Below are 19,103 nucleotides of genomic sequence, written 5' to 3'. Positions count from 1 at the left end.
GAGTGGCAGGTTGGGGATGTGCTAGTTTGATGTGGGCATGAGCTGGCAGAGAATAGTCAGCCTTGTACATTAAGTCTGCTGCTGTTGAGAATATCTGGTGATTGTTATCACCAGAAAAAGCATTGTCTGCCCACTCATCTCTGGGCAAGGATGATGGGCAGTCATCTGTAAAAGAGAGGAGAGGAATAACTGTGGTAGAGGCTGTGTTTCATGTCCTCCTACTTCTCTATTCCAGAGCAGGGGAGGAGGCCCAAGGAAACATTTAGGGTGTAGGTTCTTGTCAGGCTGTCTATGGCTTTTTTGGTTAAAAGGTGCTTGCTCTACATTACGTGTATAGCTGGGTCACAGTAGCAGGAATACTTGTAGGCTTATTGTCTGACCAATACTAGGTACTTATTTTCTCTGAACTTCTAGGATGCTTAACTGGACCTTCTCATTGTTCAACACCTATTTGTGTGGGTTCTTTGCTGATAACTGCTCCTTCTCCCATGTGGTAGTGACAGTACAATTCTCTACTGTATTTCTTAGGCAGGAAGCTCTTGGGTTCTTGTGTTCTTCCATTTCAGAGTCTGATACTAGTGTCCATATGCCAAACCTTTGAAGCACATTAACCTTGAGTTATCTGTTTCTTGTCCAGCAGTAGCCTTTAGGTGGTGTGTGTGTGTATCCTATAGGGAACAGAAGTATAGGAAACATTTCTCACATCTGGCTCTTTCCATTCAGGAAGCCTATCCTCAGTGTTTTCCTCCCTCCCTCCCTCCCTTCAAATAAAATCTATTGGATGTTGTCATGTGATGGTAAAAACCATTGGAAATGAGAACATTATTGATTATCAGATAAAACCTGGAGTTTATTGCCTGCCTATCCAGTGTGCTATACACTGAAGCAAGAAAATGCAGGCTGCATAACGAGTTCCAGGCCAGCCTGTGCTGCTATGCACTAGACTCTGGCACCTGATAGCCCCTTTTCAGCTCCCCCAAAAGTTTGCTATATAGATTTCAGTTATAACATTTTTCTAGTAGGCATTTTTGTTTTAAGTCAGGGTCTATGTAGTTTGGGCTATCCTAGAACTCTGTATGTAGATCAGGCTGGTCTCCAACTCTGAGAGATCTATCTGCCTCTGCCTCCTAAGTGCTGGGTTAAAAGTCATATCTGCCTCTAGAAGTCAGTAGACAATTGATGTCGTAAACATAACTGGTCTGTTGTATTCTATTTTTAAAGCAGGGCCAAGATTTTCTCCTTCACTCATCACTTGGGGGCTCCCAGCCTGAGACCAGTGGTGCTGGGAGGCTGGCCCTAGGCACACAGACCATGACCTCATCAGGGCTAGGCACCACGCCCTCAGATGCCTGTTCATGTGAGGCCTGCAGTGAACGCAGGTATGTATTGTGTTGTGCTGCTTATGCTAGGATTATAGGGTATGTAAGAATATGTTGTGCTTGTCTGGGACGTGGGGTTCTTTTGACAAATAATTAATATCTGTTCGATATATCCTTAAGAATAGGACATGACTTTCCTATTATGAGGGGAAAAAACTATACAAAAAGACAAAATTATTGCCCTTCAGAGACTAAACACTAGTAAGCTGGGCCATATAAAGCGCAAAATGGAAGAACTCTTAAAATTTAAAGAAATGTCAACTCTTGTCTCATGTTATAATTGTAGCACTTGACAGGCAGAGCAATCTACATATAAGTTCCAGTGCAGTCATGGATATATAGAAAGAAAAAGGATATTAATTTGAAAAGAAAAATGAGTCTAAGGCGAGCCTAAAAAATGGGTATGGAAGAGGAGCTTGTGATGGAGTTGAAGGAAGAGGTTAGGAGGTGATAGCAAAAGGCTGTACCCCTGGCCTGGAGCAAGGCACCAAAGAGTAGAAAGCACGGGCTCTGGTTGTCATATGGGGTCAGAGTGTGGAGTTGAGTACCTAGTGGGAATTTCGGTAGACTACCTCCCTTAACTCTGTTGATTCCTATGTTGTCACAGAGACATCTCAGCAGAGACAGACCGGGAACCACAGCAACTGCAGAACTACTGGTCAGAAGTCCGCTACATGGTCCGATGCATATACCGCCAGGCAGGGACACCGCTGGCAGAAGATCAGGACCAGTCTCTGGTTCCCGACAAAGAGGGAGTGAAGGAGCTTGTGGATAGGTACAGGTTGCCCCTTCATGTTACAGCCCCATCTAATCCCTGCCCTGTCCTAAGTGAAGTTCAGCTAGACTGTTGAGTTCTTGCTGCAGCTCAGGTCTTCAGCAGATAACTGGCAAATAGGAGACTTCTGGGTAAAAAGTTGTAGGTTCTCCTCTTTCTTCCCTCCTTCTCTCCCCCTTCATCCCTCCCTCCCTCCCTTCCCTTCCTTTCCCCTCCTCTCCCCTCCTCTCCCCTCCCCTCCCTCCCTCCCTCCCTCCCTCCCTCCCTCCCTGTTTGTTTGATTTTGAAACGGTTTTCTGTATAGCCCTGTCTGTCTGGGAATTAGTTATTATATAGTCCCTCTGAGTGCTGCAATTCAGGGGTATGCCACTGCACCTGACTGAGCTCTCCTGTTTCTAAATGGAATGTCATGTATTAAGACATGTGGTATGTGTTATATTAGCACAACCAACATGCCAGAGTTCTTGCTATGCCAGTTGATATTGGATTGTTTTTGTTTTCGTTTTTTTTGAGACAGGCTTTCTCTGTGTAGCTCTGGCTGTCCTGGAACTCACTCTGTAGACCAGGCTGGCCTCCAACTCAGAAATCTACCTGTCTCTGCCTCCCAAGTGCTGGGATTAAAGGCGTGCACCATCACCACCCGGCTCTGTTTTTGTTTTTCAAGACAGGGTTTCTCTGTGTAGCCCTGGATGTCCTGGAACTCACTCTGTAGACCAAGCTGGCCTTGACCTCAGAAATCCGCTTGCCTCTCCCTCCCAAGTGCTGGGATTAAATGCATGTGCCACCACTGCCCGGCCAATATTGGATATTTTTATAAGCACTTTTGCATTTGTAACTCGGGGGTGGGGGGCTGGGGGGGAGGCAGAGTACTCCTGTCCACTGAAGCACTCTTGAGATTGAACAGCTTGTGAGGTGCACAGCAGCAGTTCTCATAGGAGTGTTTTCTACCCAGCATCTGTTCTTTGGCAGGTTCCCTGTGCCCAGTGACTGACAGAAAGTGAGGTGGGCATCACTTCTGCTTAAGTGTGCCATCTTTTCCTGATTTTTGAAATGTTCCAAATAAAAGTAAAAACATCTGAGCTGGATATTTCATGGATCAATTCTCATTTTTTTCTCATGTTTTAATTATACACTTCAGCATCTTATGAAGTTACATTTGGCATCAGTTATGCCAAAGAAGCAGGGGCATTGATTTCCAAAGCATTGTGTTCCAGATTTCACCTGTTACCTACTTAGTTCCAGGTTGTAAATGCCTTTTTAAGGAGAAATTTCCTAGTTAGTGACATATGAAACCCATAACATCTCAGATCCTTCGTGCTACATCTGTGATGCTTTAGAATCCTGTCAGCACAAGTTTTGTCCAGGTAGAGTAGCACCTGCCAACACTTTGAATGATTGAGTGATGAACTGCTTGCATTGTTTTTTTCACATAAGTCTGTTTGCATGGGCTGGAGAGAGCTTGCTCAGTGATTAGAAGCACTGGCTGCTCTTGCAAAGGACTTGCTCATATCTGTTTATATCTGCAGGTTCAGGGACCAGCACCCTTTTTTGGGGGCACCAGACATTCATGTGGTACACATATATATGCAAACAAAATTCACATACTCATCAAAAATTATAAATTAAAAGATCTGTTCTCAAAAGTATCATATAGTTTCTTCCTTAAATTTATAAAATGTGGAAATGGACAAAGAATCAAAATGTTTCTAATTTCACAGTACTGAAAAAAGCTATAAGGAGATGTCCATGGGTCTTCCTTTGTCTAAGAGTTTGTGTTTGTTAAATGCTCATGAGTATTCAGGTGTATATGTGTTCGGAAAGGCCAGGGGATCGTTCTCTTTTGCTTGCCTCCTGATTGCCTTGAGATAGGGCTTTTCATTGACTTGAAAAAGCCCATTATTTTGGATGTACTTGTTGAGGTTTGGTGTTTTGTTATCTATTGTAATATTAAGTGTGGGCCCCCAAGACCTGGTTTTCCCAGAGGCATAAAGTCTCTACATACACCTTGGTCCCAAGTTATTTATGGTTGGCAAATAAAGATGTCAATAGCCAATAACTGGGCAGAAAAGACACAAGTGGGCTTGAGGGTCAGAGGAGGACCACAAGAAAAAAAATTACCCCCCCCTCAAAAAAAAAGCCACCATGGGTTAGTTGGCAAGAAAATGTATCTCCAGAGGGCTGGTCAATTAAAGTCCAGAACAGCCCAGATAAAACAGAAGCAATAATATTTAGCAGTTATTGACTTATTATAAATTTAAAACTTATGGGTTTTTTTTTTTATCCCAAAACTAAATGGTTTAAGATGGGATTAAAAACCTGGAGTCAAAATTAAATAATTTTGACAACAGATTCTAACAGCATAGAGAATAGGCAACTGCCGAACCTTTATACTGTTTAAGACTTAAGTATAAAGGTTATATATGGTTTTTATCTGAAAACCAAATGGTCTTAAGGCAGGGCAGAAAGCCCAGGTCAAGATTAAATATTTGTACAACGTATACTGGTTGGCCATCAAACTTTGGATGTCCAATCCTTTTTAGTTGGGCTGGGTTCCAGGGAGTTTTCAGAAAACACCTGTTTCCCTTCCAGCGCTGGATGATAGACATGCTCAGGGCTGTCAGGCCCTTTACAAGAGGATTAGGAGTTTGAATTCAGGTCCTTGTGCTTGCAGAAAAAGTGATTTTATTGAGTCTTCTCAGCTCTCTAGTGTTCTTCTGAGTTCAATTGTCCCATGCGCATTTGAATTTTATATAGAACACATTCTACTTAAAATTGTTGCTAAACTTAGTGATATATACCTGTAATCCCAGCACAGAGAAACTAAGGCAGGAGGTTAGTCTGTGCTTTATAGCAAATTCAAGGCTATAATAAACCACATAATAAGACCCTGTCTCCTGAAACCAAAGGCTAGGGATAACTCAGTGGTATTATGTAAAAAGCCTTGGATTTGATCTCTAATAATGGGGGGAAACCCACTGAATTTTAATGTTACAAACATTAATACATCTTTCCATTTATTTTCTCTAAGCACATTGTAAACTTGGCTTTACATATTTATTACCTTGCACATTGTACTCAAGGCTTGCATACTATTTTTATATAGATACATACTTTCTATACGACTTTGCACATTTTACTTTGACTCTCACCTTTTACAACTTAAGTGTTGTATAACTTTAGAAAGGGAATAGGAGGGGATGGAGATACAGCTTACCAGTAGAAACTGCCTGTGCTGATGGCAGCTCATAAATGCCTGAAACTCACATTTCCAGGGGGATACAATGTCCTTTTTTGGTCTCCATGGGCTCAGGCATGCATACACATAAATTCAGGTACACATACATGTGCATACTAAAAATTATAAATACATATTTTTATTTATTTCATTTGTTTATTTGTTTTTGAGACAAGATTTCACCATATAAGTCTGGCTAGAATGGAACTTGCTATGTAAACCAGGCTTGCATCCACCTCATAGTGATTTTTTCTTCCCTTGAATACTGGGAATAAAAGTGATCCATAACACTGTGCTAATTTCCCTTCCCTTCCCTTCCCCCTCCCCCTTCTCTCTCTCTCTCTCTCTCTCTCTCTCTCTCTCTCTCTCTCTCTCTCTCTCTCTCTCTCGGAAGACAACTATCTTCTTTTCTTAAAATTTAATGTAGTAGCCAAAAGATGAAAGAATCTGTTAATATAAAACTTATAAAACTTACAGCTTAATAGCTTAATGCATTCTACACCCGGTTTGTAACAGTCACTGAGCTCAGCTGGTTTTTCATGGTGACACATGCCAGTACATGTTTTGGTCATTGCTTCAGTGGTTTTATGCTTCCAACTAGAACAGTGGTTTTCAACCTTTCTAATGCTGTGGCCCTTTAATATAATTCCTCATGTCGTAGTGATCCCTAACCATAAACTATTACTACTTCATAACTATAATTTTGCTACATGAATCATAATGTAAATATCTGTGTTCTGTGATGGTCTTAGGTGACCCCATGCAAAAGGATCACTTAATTCTTCCTCTCACAAAAGGGTTTCTACTCATAGGTTGAGAACTTCTGATCTAGAGGCATCTCAGAAATGTACCTTTTAAAGAAGTAGCAACTTTAATTATAATAATACCATACTATAGAGCAAGTTAAAAGCTGGATCATCAGCCGTGCGGTGGTGGCACACGCCTTTAATCCCAGCACTTGGGAGGCAGAGGCAGGCGGATTTCTGAGTTCAAGGCCAGCCTGGTCTACAGAGTGAGTTCCAGGACAGCCAGGGCTATACAGAGAAACCCTGTCTCAAAAAAACAAAAAAACAAACAAACAAACAAACAAACAAACAAAAAGAACTTAACATTTAAAAAAAAATACAACAAAAAAATGGCTCATCTCCAGGCATGAACCTATATTGCAGCATCAGGAGGCTGAGGAAGAAAGTTTCCTTTTTCAGGATGGTAACTTTTATAGTTTCTCAAAATCTGGATGTTAATTAACATCATGGATGGTTGCAGGGATATATTTCCCATGCTTTAAAGCATTTCATTGTATTTTATGCATCTCATCACTTCGTTGATAATTTTAAAACGGGATAACCTGTATCTAACACTTTTTCTAATTATGAAAATGGCACAGGCTCATTTGTATGATGAAAATGAGTTTCTAGAAAGAAGGAAAGTCCTTCAGGTATCACCTCTACTGAGATTGGGCTTGTCATTTTCTAATTCACTCATTGGGTTAGCACCTGGGGTCAATTCTCAGGCACAGTGAAAGGGAGACCTTTTCCCTCTTGTTTGTGAGTTATAATACCATCCTCAGAGATGGGATGAGATCTTTTCTCTTGGACTGTAGGCATGGAGCACAGGTTGCATGAACAGTGCAGTCCTAGGAATTATTTGGGTCATGTCAGTGTCTCTGAGTTACCTGGCATCAAATGGTCTAGGTGCACAAGTGCCTTATCTGTGACTCCTATAGGTTGTCACAAGGAAGACAGGGTACTGTCAGTAATACTGACATGAAAACTGCGTGTGAACTGACATGTATGGACAGATCATGCTGAGTGGTGACTCTTTCTTTGTCTCTGTAGGCTCTGTGAGCGGGACCCCTATCAGCTCTACCAGCGGTTGGAGCAACAAGCCCGGGAATATGTGCTAGAAATGAAGGTCCGTCTACTCCGGCAACTGTCTGCTGCAGCAAAGGCCAAGGCACCATCCGGCTTGCAGGGCCCACCACAGGCACACCACTTTGTCTCCCTACTCCTGGAGGAGTATGGTGCCCTTTGCCAGGCTGCACGATCCATCAGTACCTTTCTTGGCACTCTGGTGAGAAACCATATCCACTTCTTTCTTGGCTGCTGAGGTGAACATGAGAACAAAAGCATGTGATAGGAGAAATAATAGGCAGCTGGGGAGTGATCATATGGTTAAGTCCTCCTTGTACAATCACAGACTCCTTTCCACACAAGGTGGGGGTGGGATTAATGTTAGTTTAGTGGATTTTTCTGGCAGGTAGAAGCTTTTGGAGAATTAATGACCAGGAGCCATAGGATGAAAATCTGGTTGGGAAGACCTGAGCGCTAGGAAGTTAGACACTAGGATATGGAGGTGAGAACAGTGGTACATTGAGGGAAGTCTAAGAAGTTTTTGGTGTCCTGGATTGCTGTTGGTGTACTGCCAGTGACTGATGCTACAGTTGATGAAAGACATAGCCAAAGGCCTCTTGCATAGATTTCTTCACATGTGCACCTAGCAGCACAGTTCAGGAAAGGGTAGCTGTCTTTCCCTGTCTTTACACTGTCTTACTTGTATCACAGTCCTACTGGGGACACAACTAAATTTCTGACTACTCCATTCCTGGGTGGACAGAGGCATTGTATGGAAATACAGTCATTGCAGTTGGAAGCAGACCAGGATCCCCAGGAACAACAATATAAACTCCTTATGTTACCTCTCCTATCAAGTGTGGTCCCCAACCCCATCCTCATAGTCTGCAAGTCTTTAACATTTTGTTATCTGATTATTAAGTGATACTTGATACTTAATGATACTTGTGTGAGTGGGTTTTGTTGCTTTCTTAGTGGTAGCTATGTTTGGGAATAATGCAGAAACCATTGCTTATTTTATCTGGTTCTGATGTTAATTGTCTAATGTTAACTCCAGAAAAGTTCACATAATACCATTTGGCATGACATTGCAACATCCCTACACTGTCCAGTTTCCCTTCTTCATTCTGCCACCATGCCAGGTAATTACTTCCAATAGGAGGAGTGTGGGGCACGTGGTTAGGGGAAATTGGTTGAGGTGACTAAGGAGAGCCTAGCATGAGGGCCCTGGCAGCTACACCTGACCCATATACCTCCTATTAACGCTTGTCCAGTTTAGCCCTCCTCCTCCACCTCAACTTGAGACTTGGTTTTAGGGCTGCTGAACCATCTCTTCAGCCCCTGAGTGCAGATATCTTTATGGTAGGATATGTAGTTCTCTTGGTATATGTTTAGGAGTTAAATAATTATTAACTTATAGAAATATTTTCTTGGGCTGGAGAGATGGCTAAGTGGTTAAGAGTACTGACTACTCTTTCAAAGGTTCTGAGTTCAAATCCCAGCATGGTGGCTTACAACCATCTGTAATGAGATCTGACACCTTCTTATGGTGTGTCTGAAGACAGCTACAGTGTACTTACATGTAATAATAAAGTAAATCTTTAAAAAATATATTTTCTTGTGGTTTGAACTCAGTTAAAACTGGAAAAATGCAGATATAAGAATATTACTTTTGATTATGCATGGCATAGGTTACATAGTCTGTTGTGTTTGTTCTTCAAGGTAACAGGTTAGTTTAGGAAGTCATGTAAAAGAAGATAAAAGTCTTTGTTGAGAAGGCATAACAGGGAAAAAGACCTAGTGGTTAAAACTGGTTGAAAATTAGAATTCTGAGAACATGTGTGCTCAAATCAACATTGGTGCCAAGGATTCCTTCTGGTCCTGGTATGGAATAAAGTCTCTGTCTAGTCCAGGGTGGAGTCAGCTTGAGATACAGGGCCCATAAGTGACTGTAACCCAAGCTCAGGAAGGAGAATAGAAGTTATCATGACCCTCGATTTTTGTGATACATTAAAGAACCTGGATGTTACTTTGCAGTGGTCCAAGCTGTGCATAGGTAACATACCCCCTTCAATGGAAGCTTACCAGTTTCTTTGTGTTTTTTTTTAAAGTTTGTTTGCTTGTTTGTTTGTTTTTATGTGTATGATTGTTTTGCTACGTGTATGTCTGGTTCCACACAAACCAGACCAGGAGAGAGGTACTAGGCTCCTGTAAGTAGAGTTTCAAATTGTTGTGAGATGCCATATGGGTGCTAAAATTCAAACTCTGGTCCTCTGAATAAGCAGCCAATGCTCATTAGTACTGAGCCATCTCTCTAGTTTGTTTGTTTGTTTGTTTGTTTTAAAATCACAAAATAAAGGTCGAAGAAAACACAGCTGAGAGCAAGCAGAGACAGCAGCTGAATACTGAAGACAGTGAGTTTTCAGACTCTAAAGTAGTCTGAAAGTCTGTAGTTTCTATGTCTAATGAAATGAAATGTGTTTAAATTCATAATCAAGGTTAAGATAATGGCAAAGGGTCCTCTCAGTTTGTGGAAAACTCAACTCAGAAACACATAATCTCTCTCACTCTCCTTTCTCCAACCCCCTCCCTTAATTTCAGCACTTAGTATGCAGAGGCCAGAGGATCTTGAGTTAGTGGGTACATAGAGAAACAAACAAAAAAGGGTCTGCGTATGTAGCTCAGTGTAATGGGCTTGCACAGAATGTTCAAAGCCTAGTGTTAAATCTTTGTCAGTCTAAAAGTAAAGAAAGGTGACAAAAAGTTTAATAGACAAATAAAAGACTGAAAAGAAACTTGATAAATTAGAAAAAAAAAGTAATGGAATGCTGAGCTCTGCATGGGCCCCAAAAGGATGAAGAAGTGGGGCAAACAGAAGAGTCAGAGAGCACTGATGCACCGGTGTGGCACTGTTATGGGCTTACAGTCTGCTGTCTATAGCATCTGAGGAGCTTGCTCATGTTTCTTAGGAAAATAAAAGCCCCTGCGTTCATTGTCTGAGTGTCCCCAGTGGAGAATAAATATATCTGCAGCAATCAGAATGAGCTTTCACAAAGACTGGCAAGAAAAGTATTGTCCTCACTCAAATACATTTAAAAAAAATGTTTTATATATTTGTGTGTGCATACTTCTAGAAGTCAAGAGGACAAGTTGTACAAGCCAATTCTTGTCACGTGGGTTCTAGAAATTGTACTTAGTTCATCAGGTTACCATGAAGCACCTTGACCAGATGTGCCATATCTCCAGTCCTGTGTTTTGTTTTTTCCTTCTGTTATTTTTAAATCTCTGCACCCACCTGCCACCCATGTCTAGGGTTGGGTGGGTAGGGGTTACTTAGAAGGCAGTGAAGTAGTAACCCATATTGCTCATGTTAGTGACTGCTTTGGTGTGTTCTGACACAGGCGGGGAGCAGTGACTCTTCGGAATCAGACTGTGTTCTAGGTGGCAGGACATTGGGGAGGAGGGATTGTTCTGGAAACTTTCATAGTTTTATTCACTTACTACATCTTCTGTCTTTGTTGTTGTTGTTGTTTTTAAACCAGGAAAATGAACATTTGAAAAAGTTCCAGGTGACATGGGAACTGCATAACAAACATCTATTTGAAAATCTGGTCTTTTCAGAGCCACTTCTCCAGAGCAACTTGCCAGCACTGGTGTCTCAGATCAGGTATTTTGTCTTGACTTGAATTCTCTGTTGCTGTAAACTAGTGTACGTGCATGTGGCTATAGATCACCACACATGGAAGTCCTTATAGGAAAAATAACAGGGCATAGGAAAAAAGACAGTGGACAGAAAGTTCAAACCCTAAGATATCATACAACTCAACTTTTGATTATTTATAACTTATATGTATATGAATGGTTTGCTTGCATGCATGTCTGTGTTTCACATGCTACAAAGCCTTGGCAGGCCAGAAGAGGGCATTGGATCCCCTGTAACTGGAGTTTCAGGTGGTCTAAGTTACCATGTTGGTGATGGAACCGTAATTAGCCAATGCTGTTTATTGCTGAGCCATTTTTTCAACTCCCAATTGAAATTTTAAATTAAAAATCCTAATACCATATAAAACATAACACCATAATACCTCATAAATGAATAAAGGCTTTGGCACACATTGCTTTACCTTGACAGGCCTTGCTTGGTTCAGTCATGGATCCTGGTAGGATTGTTACATTGTGGTAAAGGGAGGTAGAGGAAGAGGAAGAACATGGGTCTTAGAGTACGTTAGACTTCCTTGGAATTAGATATGCCTTTTCATCTAGGTTTGTCCTAGTATAGACTGCCTATGTCACTTCTCAACAGGAGTGCTGGTGAGAGAGTCTATACTGTTACCAAGACAAGTACACAAGTATAGAACTCTCTAGTGGGCATCTTTTGGGGTAAACTATCCTAAATGTAGGTATGAAATATGAGCATATATTTGTCCTATAGCCAGCCTCTCCTTCATCAGTAGATGAAGTACTCAGTAGAGTTGAATGGCAGTTAGCTACCTCAGTATCATCTCTATTGATTTTGTTTCTTGTCTGTTAACCACATAGCACATCTTCGTGATGTAGGTGCACACAAACAGCAACTACTTTTATTTGGCCTTTCTGAACTTCACTCACTCATAGAGAAAAAACCAATTCAGAAATAGTTGGTCAGAGGGAGCAACACAAGGAAGTCAGGACAAGGTACTGTGTGGAATTGGTATGCATTTTGCAGGTTTTTACCAGTTTTGCTCAGCCTTGGTTTGCTTCACAGCCATTCTTTTCATACCCACTATTTAAAAGCATCTGCTACAGGGTGGTCAAGACATTTTAGCAGTAAAGGCACTTACTATCAAGCCTGATGACCTGAGTTTGAATTTGATCTTCTGGTCCTACATGATGGAAGGAGAGAAGACTTCTTCCTGAATGTTGTTCTCTTGATTTCTGCATTTGAGCTAGGGCACATTTGTGGACGTGCACACACACACATACACACACTTTCAAAAGTCAAAAGCACCCAGTACACTCTTGGAGGTACATTACAACATTACAATGGGAATTTCTGACTCTGACTGACCCTTGTGACAGGAAAGGAAACCAGAGTTAACATGAAGAAAGTATTTTTGTCCACGTTCTAAGGATCACATTCACCCCAGCGTCCTGTGGGGCTAGAATAAGTCTCAGTTCCTGCCCTTTGTTTTTCTTGGCAAGCATTGGGTTTGATGTATCAGTCATCCATTGATCTCCAGTGGTTGACAGGAATGATTTCTGCTCCCATGTTCAGAATATTCTTCTCATTAGGAATCACAGACAGATTCCAAAGAGTAACAGTATCCTAGTTTAGAGTGTTCACTCTCTATTACTCTCAAAAGTAGGAAATGAGGTATAGGAAAGAGGGAAAGCAGTATGTCTTCTAAGGAGTCCTATTCATTCTAGAAAATGCTGGTCCTTTGTGTTTCACCACAGACTTACTTGTCAAACCCAAGAATAGTTTATACTTGAATTTTAGTGTACAGATCTACATTTAGCAACTCATAAAAAGGTTTGCCACAAATTACTAATGAAATACATAGTTGTATTAGACTCATTTAACTTACAAAAAATTATGAAGTCAGCTGGGCATGATGGCTTATAACTTTAATCTCAGTATTTGGAAAGTACAGGTGGCTGGATCTCTGAATTCAGGGACAGCCAGGGCTATGTAGAGAGACCCTGTCTCAAAAAGAGGTGGGGAAAAAGTAAGGTGAAATAGAGATGTGAACTGTGCAGCACATACATGCAGCTTCATAGATTATGAGATGACAAACAGCCTATGGCCTGCACAGATTTATTTAATATTTCTTTTTTTATTGTCCTTGTTAACATAAATTATTTTGGAGGCCAATCTGATCTGCACAGATAGCTAGGGAGTTTCAGGACAGTCAGGATTTTCATGGTAAGACCCATTAAAAACACATACAGTAACTCTCACTGGGTAAGAGTTCTTGCTGTACAAGCGTAAGGACCTGAGTTTGAGACCTTTGCACCTACATAAAAGTAAGCCATGACTGTATGTACTTAGAACCTCCATTATTGGGAAGGATTCAAGTAAACCTTATGTCTGCCAGCCAGTTGGTGTGACTGAATTGTTGAAGTCCAGGTTCAGTGAGAGGTCTCATCTCAAGCCAAAGAAATCAAAGTGATAGAACAAGACAGTAGGTCTCCCCCTCTGTCCGCCTCATGCAGTGAATAGCTTTGCACACACATACAAACAGTCTTCTTAAAGGTCATCCTTATTCATAGAAACTTAGTTTCTTATTGTTAACTTTCTAAAACCAACTAAACACTGCAGATAGGAACTTAAAAGGAGGCTCCCCATTTCAGAAAATTTAAGTCCATCACAGAAGTACTTGGCAGAGGAAAGATGTTCACCTTGTAGTAACTGCCAAGCAGAGAAAGGATTCAGGAATCAAGTGCATCAAGTTTCTACCAGTTCCTGATACAGAGCCCAGAAAGCTCTGAGGTCAGAGCTTTCCCCTTTTGATACATACAATTTACCATTTTAAGTTATGATTCAGTAACATTAATTATATTCACTGTATTTACAATTAATAATTACAAAATATATTCATGTTTTCAAACAGAAGTTCTTTTTTCCCCTTGTCCTTTGAGAGTCTTTTCTTTGAGCTCAGCTGCTGCCTTGACCCATTTTTCCTGGCAAGCTACCAATTAAAGAATCAGGCCATTCGTTCTTAATATAAGAAATGTGTATACAGTTACATTTGTTGTAGCCTTAGTATTTTTAGGATTCCTGTAGAAGAGCTGTGAGAGTGTTTTAGCCACCTCATTCCACCACCCAGGCAGTCTTCAGGGTTCCTGTCAGCTCCACTCTCCTTTCTTCACATGATCTGTACTTGTAACTTGAAACAGGTAGAACTTGGTGGAAGAACACTTGGGAAGTAAGGCAGGATGGGAGTTCATGGTGTCTTAGTTACTTTCATGTTGCTGTGAAAAAAAACACTATAACTAAGGCAACTTATAGAGGGAAGTATTTATTTGGGCTTACTGGTCCAGAGACAGGAGTCCATCTTGGTGGGAAAGCATGGCAGTAGAAACAGGAAGCTAGGAGCTCGTGTCTCAGCCATGATCACAAAGCAGAGAACAGTTACGCTGTGCTTCCTAAACAGTTCTCATTCAGACCATCACACATGGGAATTGGGGTTTATATTGAAGTATAGAATCAGTTGAATAAAGGACAAGGCTGACAGCAGTAGGAATCATCAGCAAACGTTCTTTCATGGTTGCAATATACAGCGTGGGACCTAGGGTGATATCAGGCATTGGTATAGAGCTTAGATGGACACCTATGCCAGGTAGCCTTGCAACCAGTAGATCGTCTAGGAATTCCCTGTTTGTACAGTGTTCACAAATGACCTACTCTGACAAAGTGAAAGAAAAAGACTTTGGCAACTATTTCTCTCCATTCTTACCTGTGAAATTTTTTTAATTAAAGATCATTTTATTTCTTTTTCATTATTAAATCATTAGGTTGTTATAGATAGAATCATGAAGTGGAAGACACTGTAGGCAACTTTATGTTTCATACACAAATTTGTCCTGTGTTAATGCATAATTTTTTTGGGGGGGGGGTAGGGTTTGGGGTTTTGTTTTTTCAAGACAGGGTTTCTCTGTGTTGACTTGGCTGTCCTGGAACTCACTTCTGTAGAACAGGCTAGCCTCGAACTCAGAAATCCACCTGCCTCTGCCTCCCAAGTGCTGGGATTAAAAGCGTGCGCCACGACTGCCCAGTTAATGCACAATATTTTTAAACATTCTTTGGCCATAAAATTAATTTTATGTGTATGAGTGCACTGTAGCTGTCTTCAGACACACCAGAAAAGAGCATTGGATCTCATTACAGATGGTTGTGAGCCATCATGTGGTTGCTGGGAATTGAACTCAGGATCTCTGGAGCAGTCAGCACTCTTAACTGCAGAGCTATCTCTCCAGCCCCCTGGTCATACCTTTTTTAAGCATAAATGTATTTCCACTTCAAAATATATGTGTATAATTGTAAGATTTGTATGTTTTGTATTTGTCATTCAGCAACTTGTTTTCGCTGGGTCAGGGTATCTTAATAAGAAATGTGTATACAGCTCCATATGTAGTAGCCTTAGTATTTTTAGGATTCCTGCTAGTTTCTTTCAGCAGGTGCTACTGTTTATTTGAACATCTCCTTTATATGTGGTTCTGTTGAGAGTGTATATATAATCTTTAAGACTTGCTGTAGTGTGTTTTGTGACAGGAGGTGATAAAGTTAGACAATAGCAATAGGCAGCCAAGATTCTTCTGTCTGGCCAGGAACTTCTGGGCTCTTCCTTTGTGATAGGCCTTCTCCCTCCTAGGCTAGGAACCACCACACATGACACCTGCAATGAAGACATGTACAGCACCTTGCTGCAGAGGTACCAGCGTTCTGAGGAAGAGTTGCGCAAAGTTGCTGAGGAGTGGCTGGAGTGTCAGAAGAGGATCGATGCCTATGTGGACGAGCAGGTAAATGCTGCCCTTGAGGCACAGCCAGTACTCTGGGGCTTCTGTGCTAAGTTGCTAGCTCCCAGCAGAGGCTTTGCGTATGCTCTGGTGAAAATTAAGCAAAATCACAGACTTCTAATCTGACTAATATTGTGTGGCAGCAACACTTGGGTCCTCAACAAGGTCTTACGCACTGTCTCTGTGTTCTGATAGAGGACCTTGGGAAGTTACCAGGCCTTTCAGATCCAGCAGCCAGTTATCAATCATGGTCTTATTCAGTGCCCATTCTCTCTTCATCCAGAACTGTCCAGTAGAGAACAGACAGACAGACAGACAGCTCATAAGGGCAAAGGATAGCAGGACAAGTGGGATACACCTTCTGAAGATGGACCTGAAATGGGTATACTAATTGGCCACTCTGTCTCAGGGGGCACCAGCCGTGTTGTTAAGACGGTCTTTCTGCCACTCATCCAGCCCTTTTTCCTTTCTAGAGGTTCTGATGGGGCCAAGCAAGAAGGGCTTTAGGTTTTAAAGGTTCTGTTCTGAAGATACTGATATGAAGAGTAATAAAGGGAAAATGGCAGCCCAACGTTGTATGTGCAAGACAGTTTTTGGTTTTTGTTTTTTCGAGACAGGGTTTCTCTGTGTAGCCCTGGCTGTCCTGGAACTCACTCTGTAGACCAGGCTGGCCTTGAACTCAGAAATCCGCCTGCCTCTGCCTCCCAGAGTGCTGGGATTGCAGGCATGCACCACCACCGCCCAGCACAAGACAGTTTTTAAGCAGATAAGAACAACTGTTTGGGGTTGAGATATAAGCTAGTCCCACATAAATCTCAGGATCATTATGCCATTTAGGTCCTGATTGAGTCCTCTATTTATTCTCTCTTTGCTGTGCTTAGTTGTTGGGAAGAGAGTTTCTTGTTTAGAACTTGTGAAAACTCTCCTTGTTAATTATTTTGGTCCTCATGGTATCACTGGACTAGTCCTACTTTTGTCAGCATATGGAGTTCAGTGCTGTTTATCTATAAGCTTGTCATAGGGCCAGTGGCCCCTAGACCCTTGTGATTGATTCTGTTGTAATGTGACCTTGGCCTCTACATAGTCTTTACCTGTGCTTGGCTCTTCTTGAGCTGAACAATAGATTGCAGTCTGGGAGACTGACACTATAACTGGTTAGTTAGCTGCAATGTCTACCTGTGGATTGGGGGTAGGAAGAGTGTGAGAATGGCCCAGCTGACACTATGGTGGCCTCATAGTGGGACCTCAGTTACAACTATCCCCCTACAGCCTCATGAATCAGTGTCTGATCCTACAGGTAGCTAGCAGCCCATTTGTACAGAGAAAGGAGCCAGTAGCTAGCCTTCCTCTGAGGCCTGTGTGTTTAATAGTCTGCTTTCTGAATCCTGCTGTTCTGGCAACAGAGATCTGGGTCCTGGAGTGAGAGGGCCAGAGTAGAAGTTACTTTCTCTCTGGGGATCTGTCTCCCAGGATCCTATGGAGGTCCCTGGCAGTTGACTACAGGGTCAGCTTTTTATTGTGACAATGAGAGAATCACATAAATGATACTTAATTTTACATGAGCTTTTCTACTTTTTACAGACTCATAAATAAAGATTTTCATTTTTTATATGTAGTATTGAAAAAGTGGTCTGTGAACAATGTGAACTCTGCAGAGTACATTCATGGCATCTGAACATGACTTTTTATTGAGAGCACCAAAGTCAGGGAGAAGCAGTGAGGGTCTGGGTCTTTAGCAGTATGAAACAATGAAACAAAAAGATATTACTTAGTTTCCCATCACTATGAGTTTGTCATTTGTAACAGGTCTCACTCCACAATACATGCTAGCTGTAACCTTGTGATCCTCTTCCACTGCCTCCTGAGTGCTAGTGTTAATAGCCTTGTGGTATTATTAATAACCAGCTTAAAAGGAAGAGGCTGCACATGGCTGGAGGTCATAAAAGAGAAAGTCCTTATTGCTCCAGAAAGCAGAGAGAAGGAGTTTAGGGTTCTAATAATGCTGTATTTCCTGGGTATGCCCCATTGACTTGACATCTCCTGGGAGCCACCTCTTGTAAGGTTCCTCACCTACCAGTGTTACTTTGTTGAGGAACAAGTCTTCAGCACACAGACCTTGTGCGGATAGTCAAGAACTTGTGAAAACTCTCCCTGTAATGACTGTAGTGGCTGGAGAGATGTCTCAGCAGTTGACAGCATTGGCTGCTTTTTCAGAGCACCCAGCTTCAGTTCCCATTATTCACGTGAAAACTTATAGCCATTTATAACACCAATTATAAGGCAATCCAACACACTCTTCTGGCATCTGTGAGCACCAAGCATATATGTGGTACACAGACATACATGCTAGCAAAACACTCATATACATAAAATAATACATTATTTTTTTTTTTTTAAAAAAAAAAGAGAGAACTAAACTATAGCACTAAACACCAGGCTGTACCTGGCTAACTCTTGTCATCATAGTGAATAATACATAGAAGAAGATGAGGAGCTAGAGGTATACAAAAGTACAATTGAATTGATAGCAAAAATAGGAGAGCTTGCTTCTGTGCCCATTCAAGTCAGCTAAGGTTTCAAACTACAAAGGGGCTTTAAACTCAGGAGATCTTTGAGCATACAGTATGTTAAAGGAAGGCATGCTGTAGCTATGTGTGCTGAAGCAACGCCCACATAGGATGACTCCTGTTGCCTGTAAAGGGTTACACCTATACCAGTCTGGGTTTGTCTACTACTGGATGGTGGTAGAAAGGATCCATTGTGATGCAGGCCCTCCATACTTTAGACAAGCATGTGAAACACTGAGAACTTTCTGAGAGGGTATGGTAAAGTTATTTGCAACAGTGCCCATAATAATATCTAGTGTCTGCTTTGAGCCCCACATTCCAGTTAGCCATCTTAGTTGTGACTGAGAAGCTGCTACAGATCTCTGCTCTCGGGAATTTGAAAGGGGTATGTGTTGGCCTGTACATGTTCTTGGGATAGGGAATGTGCCAAAAAGGGTTGGCAAACATTTGAGGTCCTTCATTAGTCTGTTTCAGGTTTTCTTCTCAAATTGCATGTTTTATACTTCATTGTTTTACTTTTAATTTATTTTATGTTGTTATTGTTGACATTACATATCGATGAAGGGTAATAGGGTCAGTGTTCTCAGGACTAGGAAGGTCTTGCACATGGATGGAACAGCTCCAGGAGTTCCCAGCCAGGCTTGTGGCCTGTCAAATACAGGAGAGCAAGCATTTACTTCCTTCTGCACAGAATGTACCCTGATCTCCGAAGTTAGGAGCTCCTAAGGTTGTCCACGTGAGGAAAGTACTTATGATAATTGTCTCGTGTCAGGAGGCTGAAATGTGATAACTCAT

General features: G+C 41.5%; 1 protein-coding gene across 6 annotated transcripts in view; it reads left to right on the top strand.

Annotated features, from left to right (window-relative positions):
* The window catches only part of Fam193a (family with sequence similarity 193 member A), a 120,595-nt gene that overhangs the window by 55,282 nt on the left and 46,210 nt on the right, over window positions 1-19,103 (top strand). For 4 of the 6 annotated variants that reach the window (XR_007980217.1, XR_007980215.1, XR_007980214.1 and 1 more), the window contains exons 4-8: window positions 1,222-1,379; window positions 1,987-2,154; window positions 7,228-7,462; window positions 10,785-10,909; window positions 15,597-15,744. Coding sequence is in view for 1 of the 6 variants with exons in the window: in XM_052198961.1 (XP_052054921.1) it covers window positions 1,222-1,379; window positions 1,987-2,154; window positions 7,228-7,462; window positions 10,785-10,909; window positions 15,597-15,744 (834 nt within the window). In the remaining 5 variants the exon portion in view is untranslated. The remainder of the gene's footprint in view (window positions 1-1,221; window positions 1,380-1,986; window positions 2,155-7,227; window positions 7,463-10,784; window positions 10,910-15,596; window positions 15,745-19,103) is intronic. The other 2 variants (XR_007980218.1, XR_007980216.1) reach the window with 1 other exon arrangement.

Source organism: Apodemus sylvaticus, chromosome 11 (genome assembly GCF_947179515.1).
Source record: "Apodemus sylvaticus chromosome 11, mApoSyl1.1, whole genome shotgun sequence".
Classification (NCBI taxonomy): Eukaryota; Metazoa; Chordata; class Mammalia; order Rodentia; family Muridae; genus Apodemus; species Apodemus sylvaticus.
This window is presented reverse-complemented; position numbering and strand designations above follow the sequence as displayed.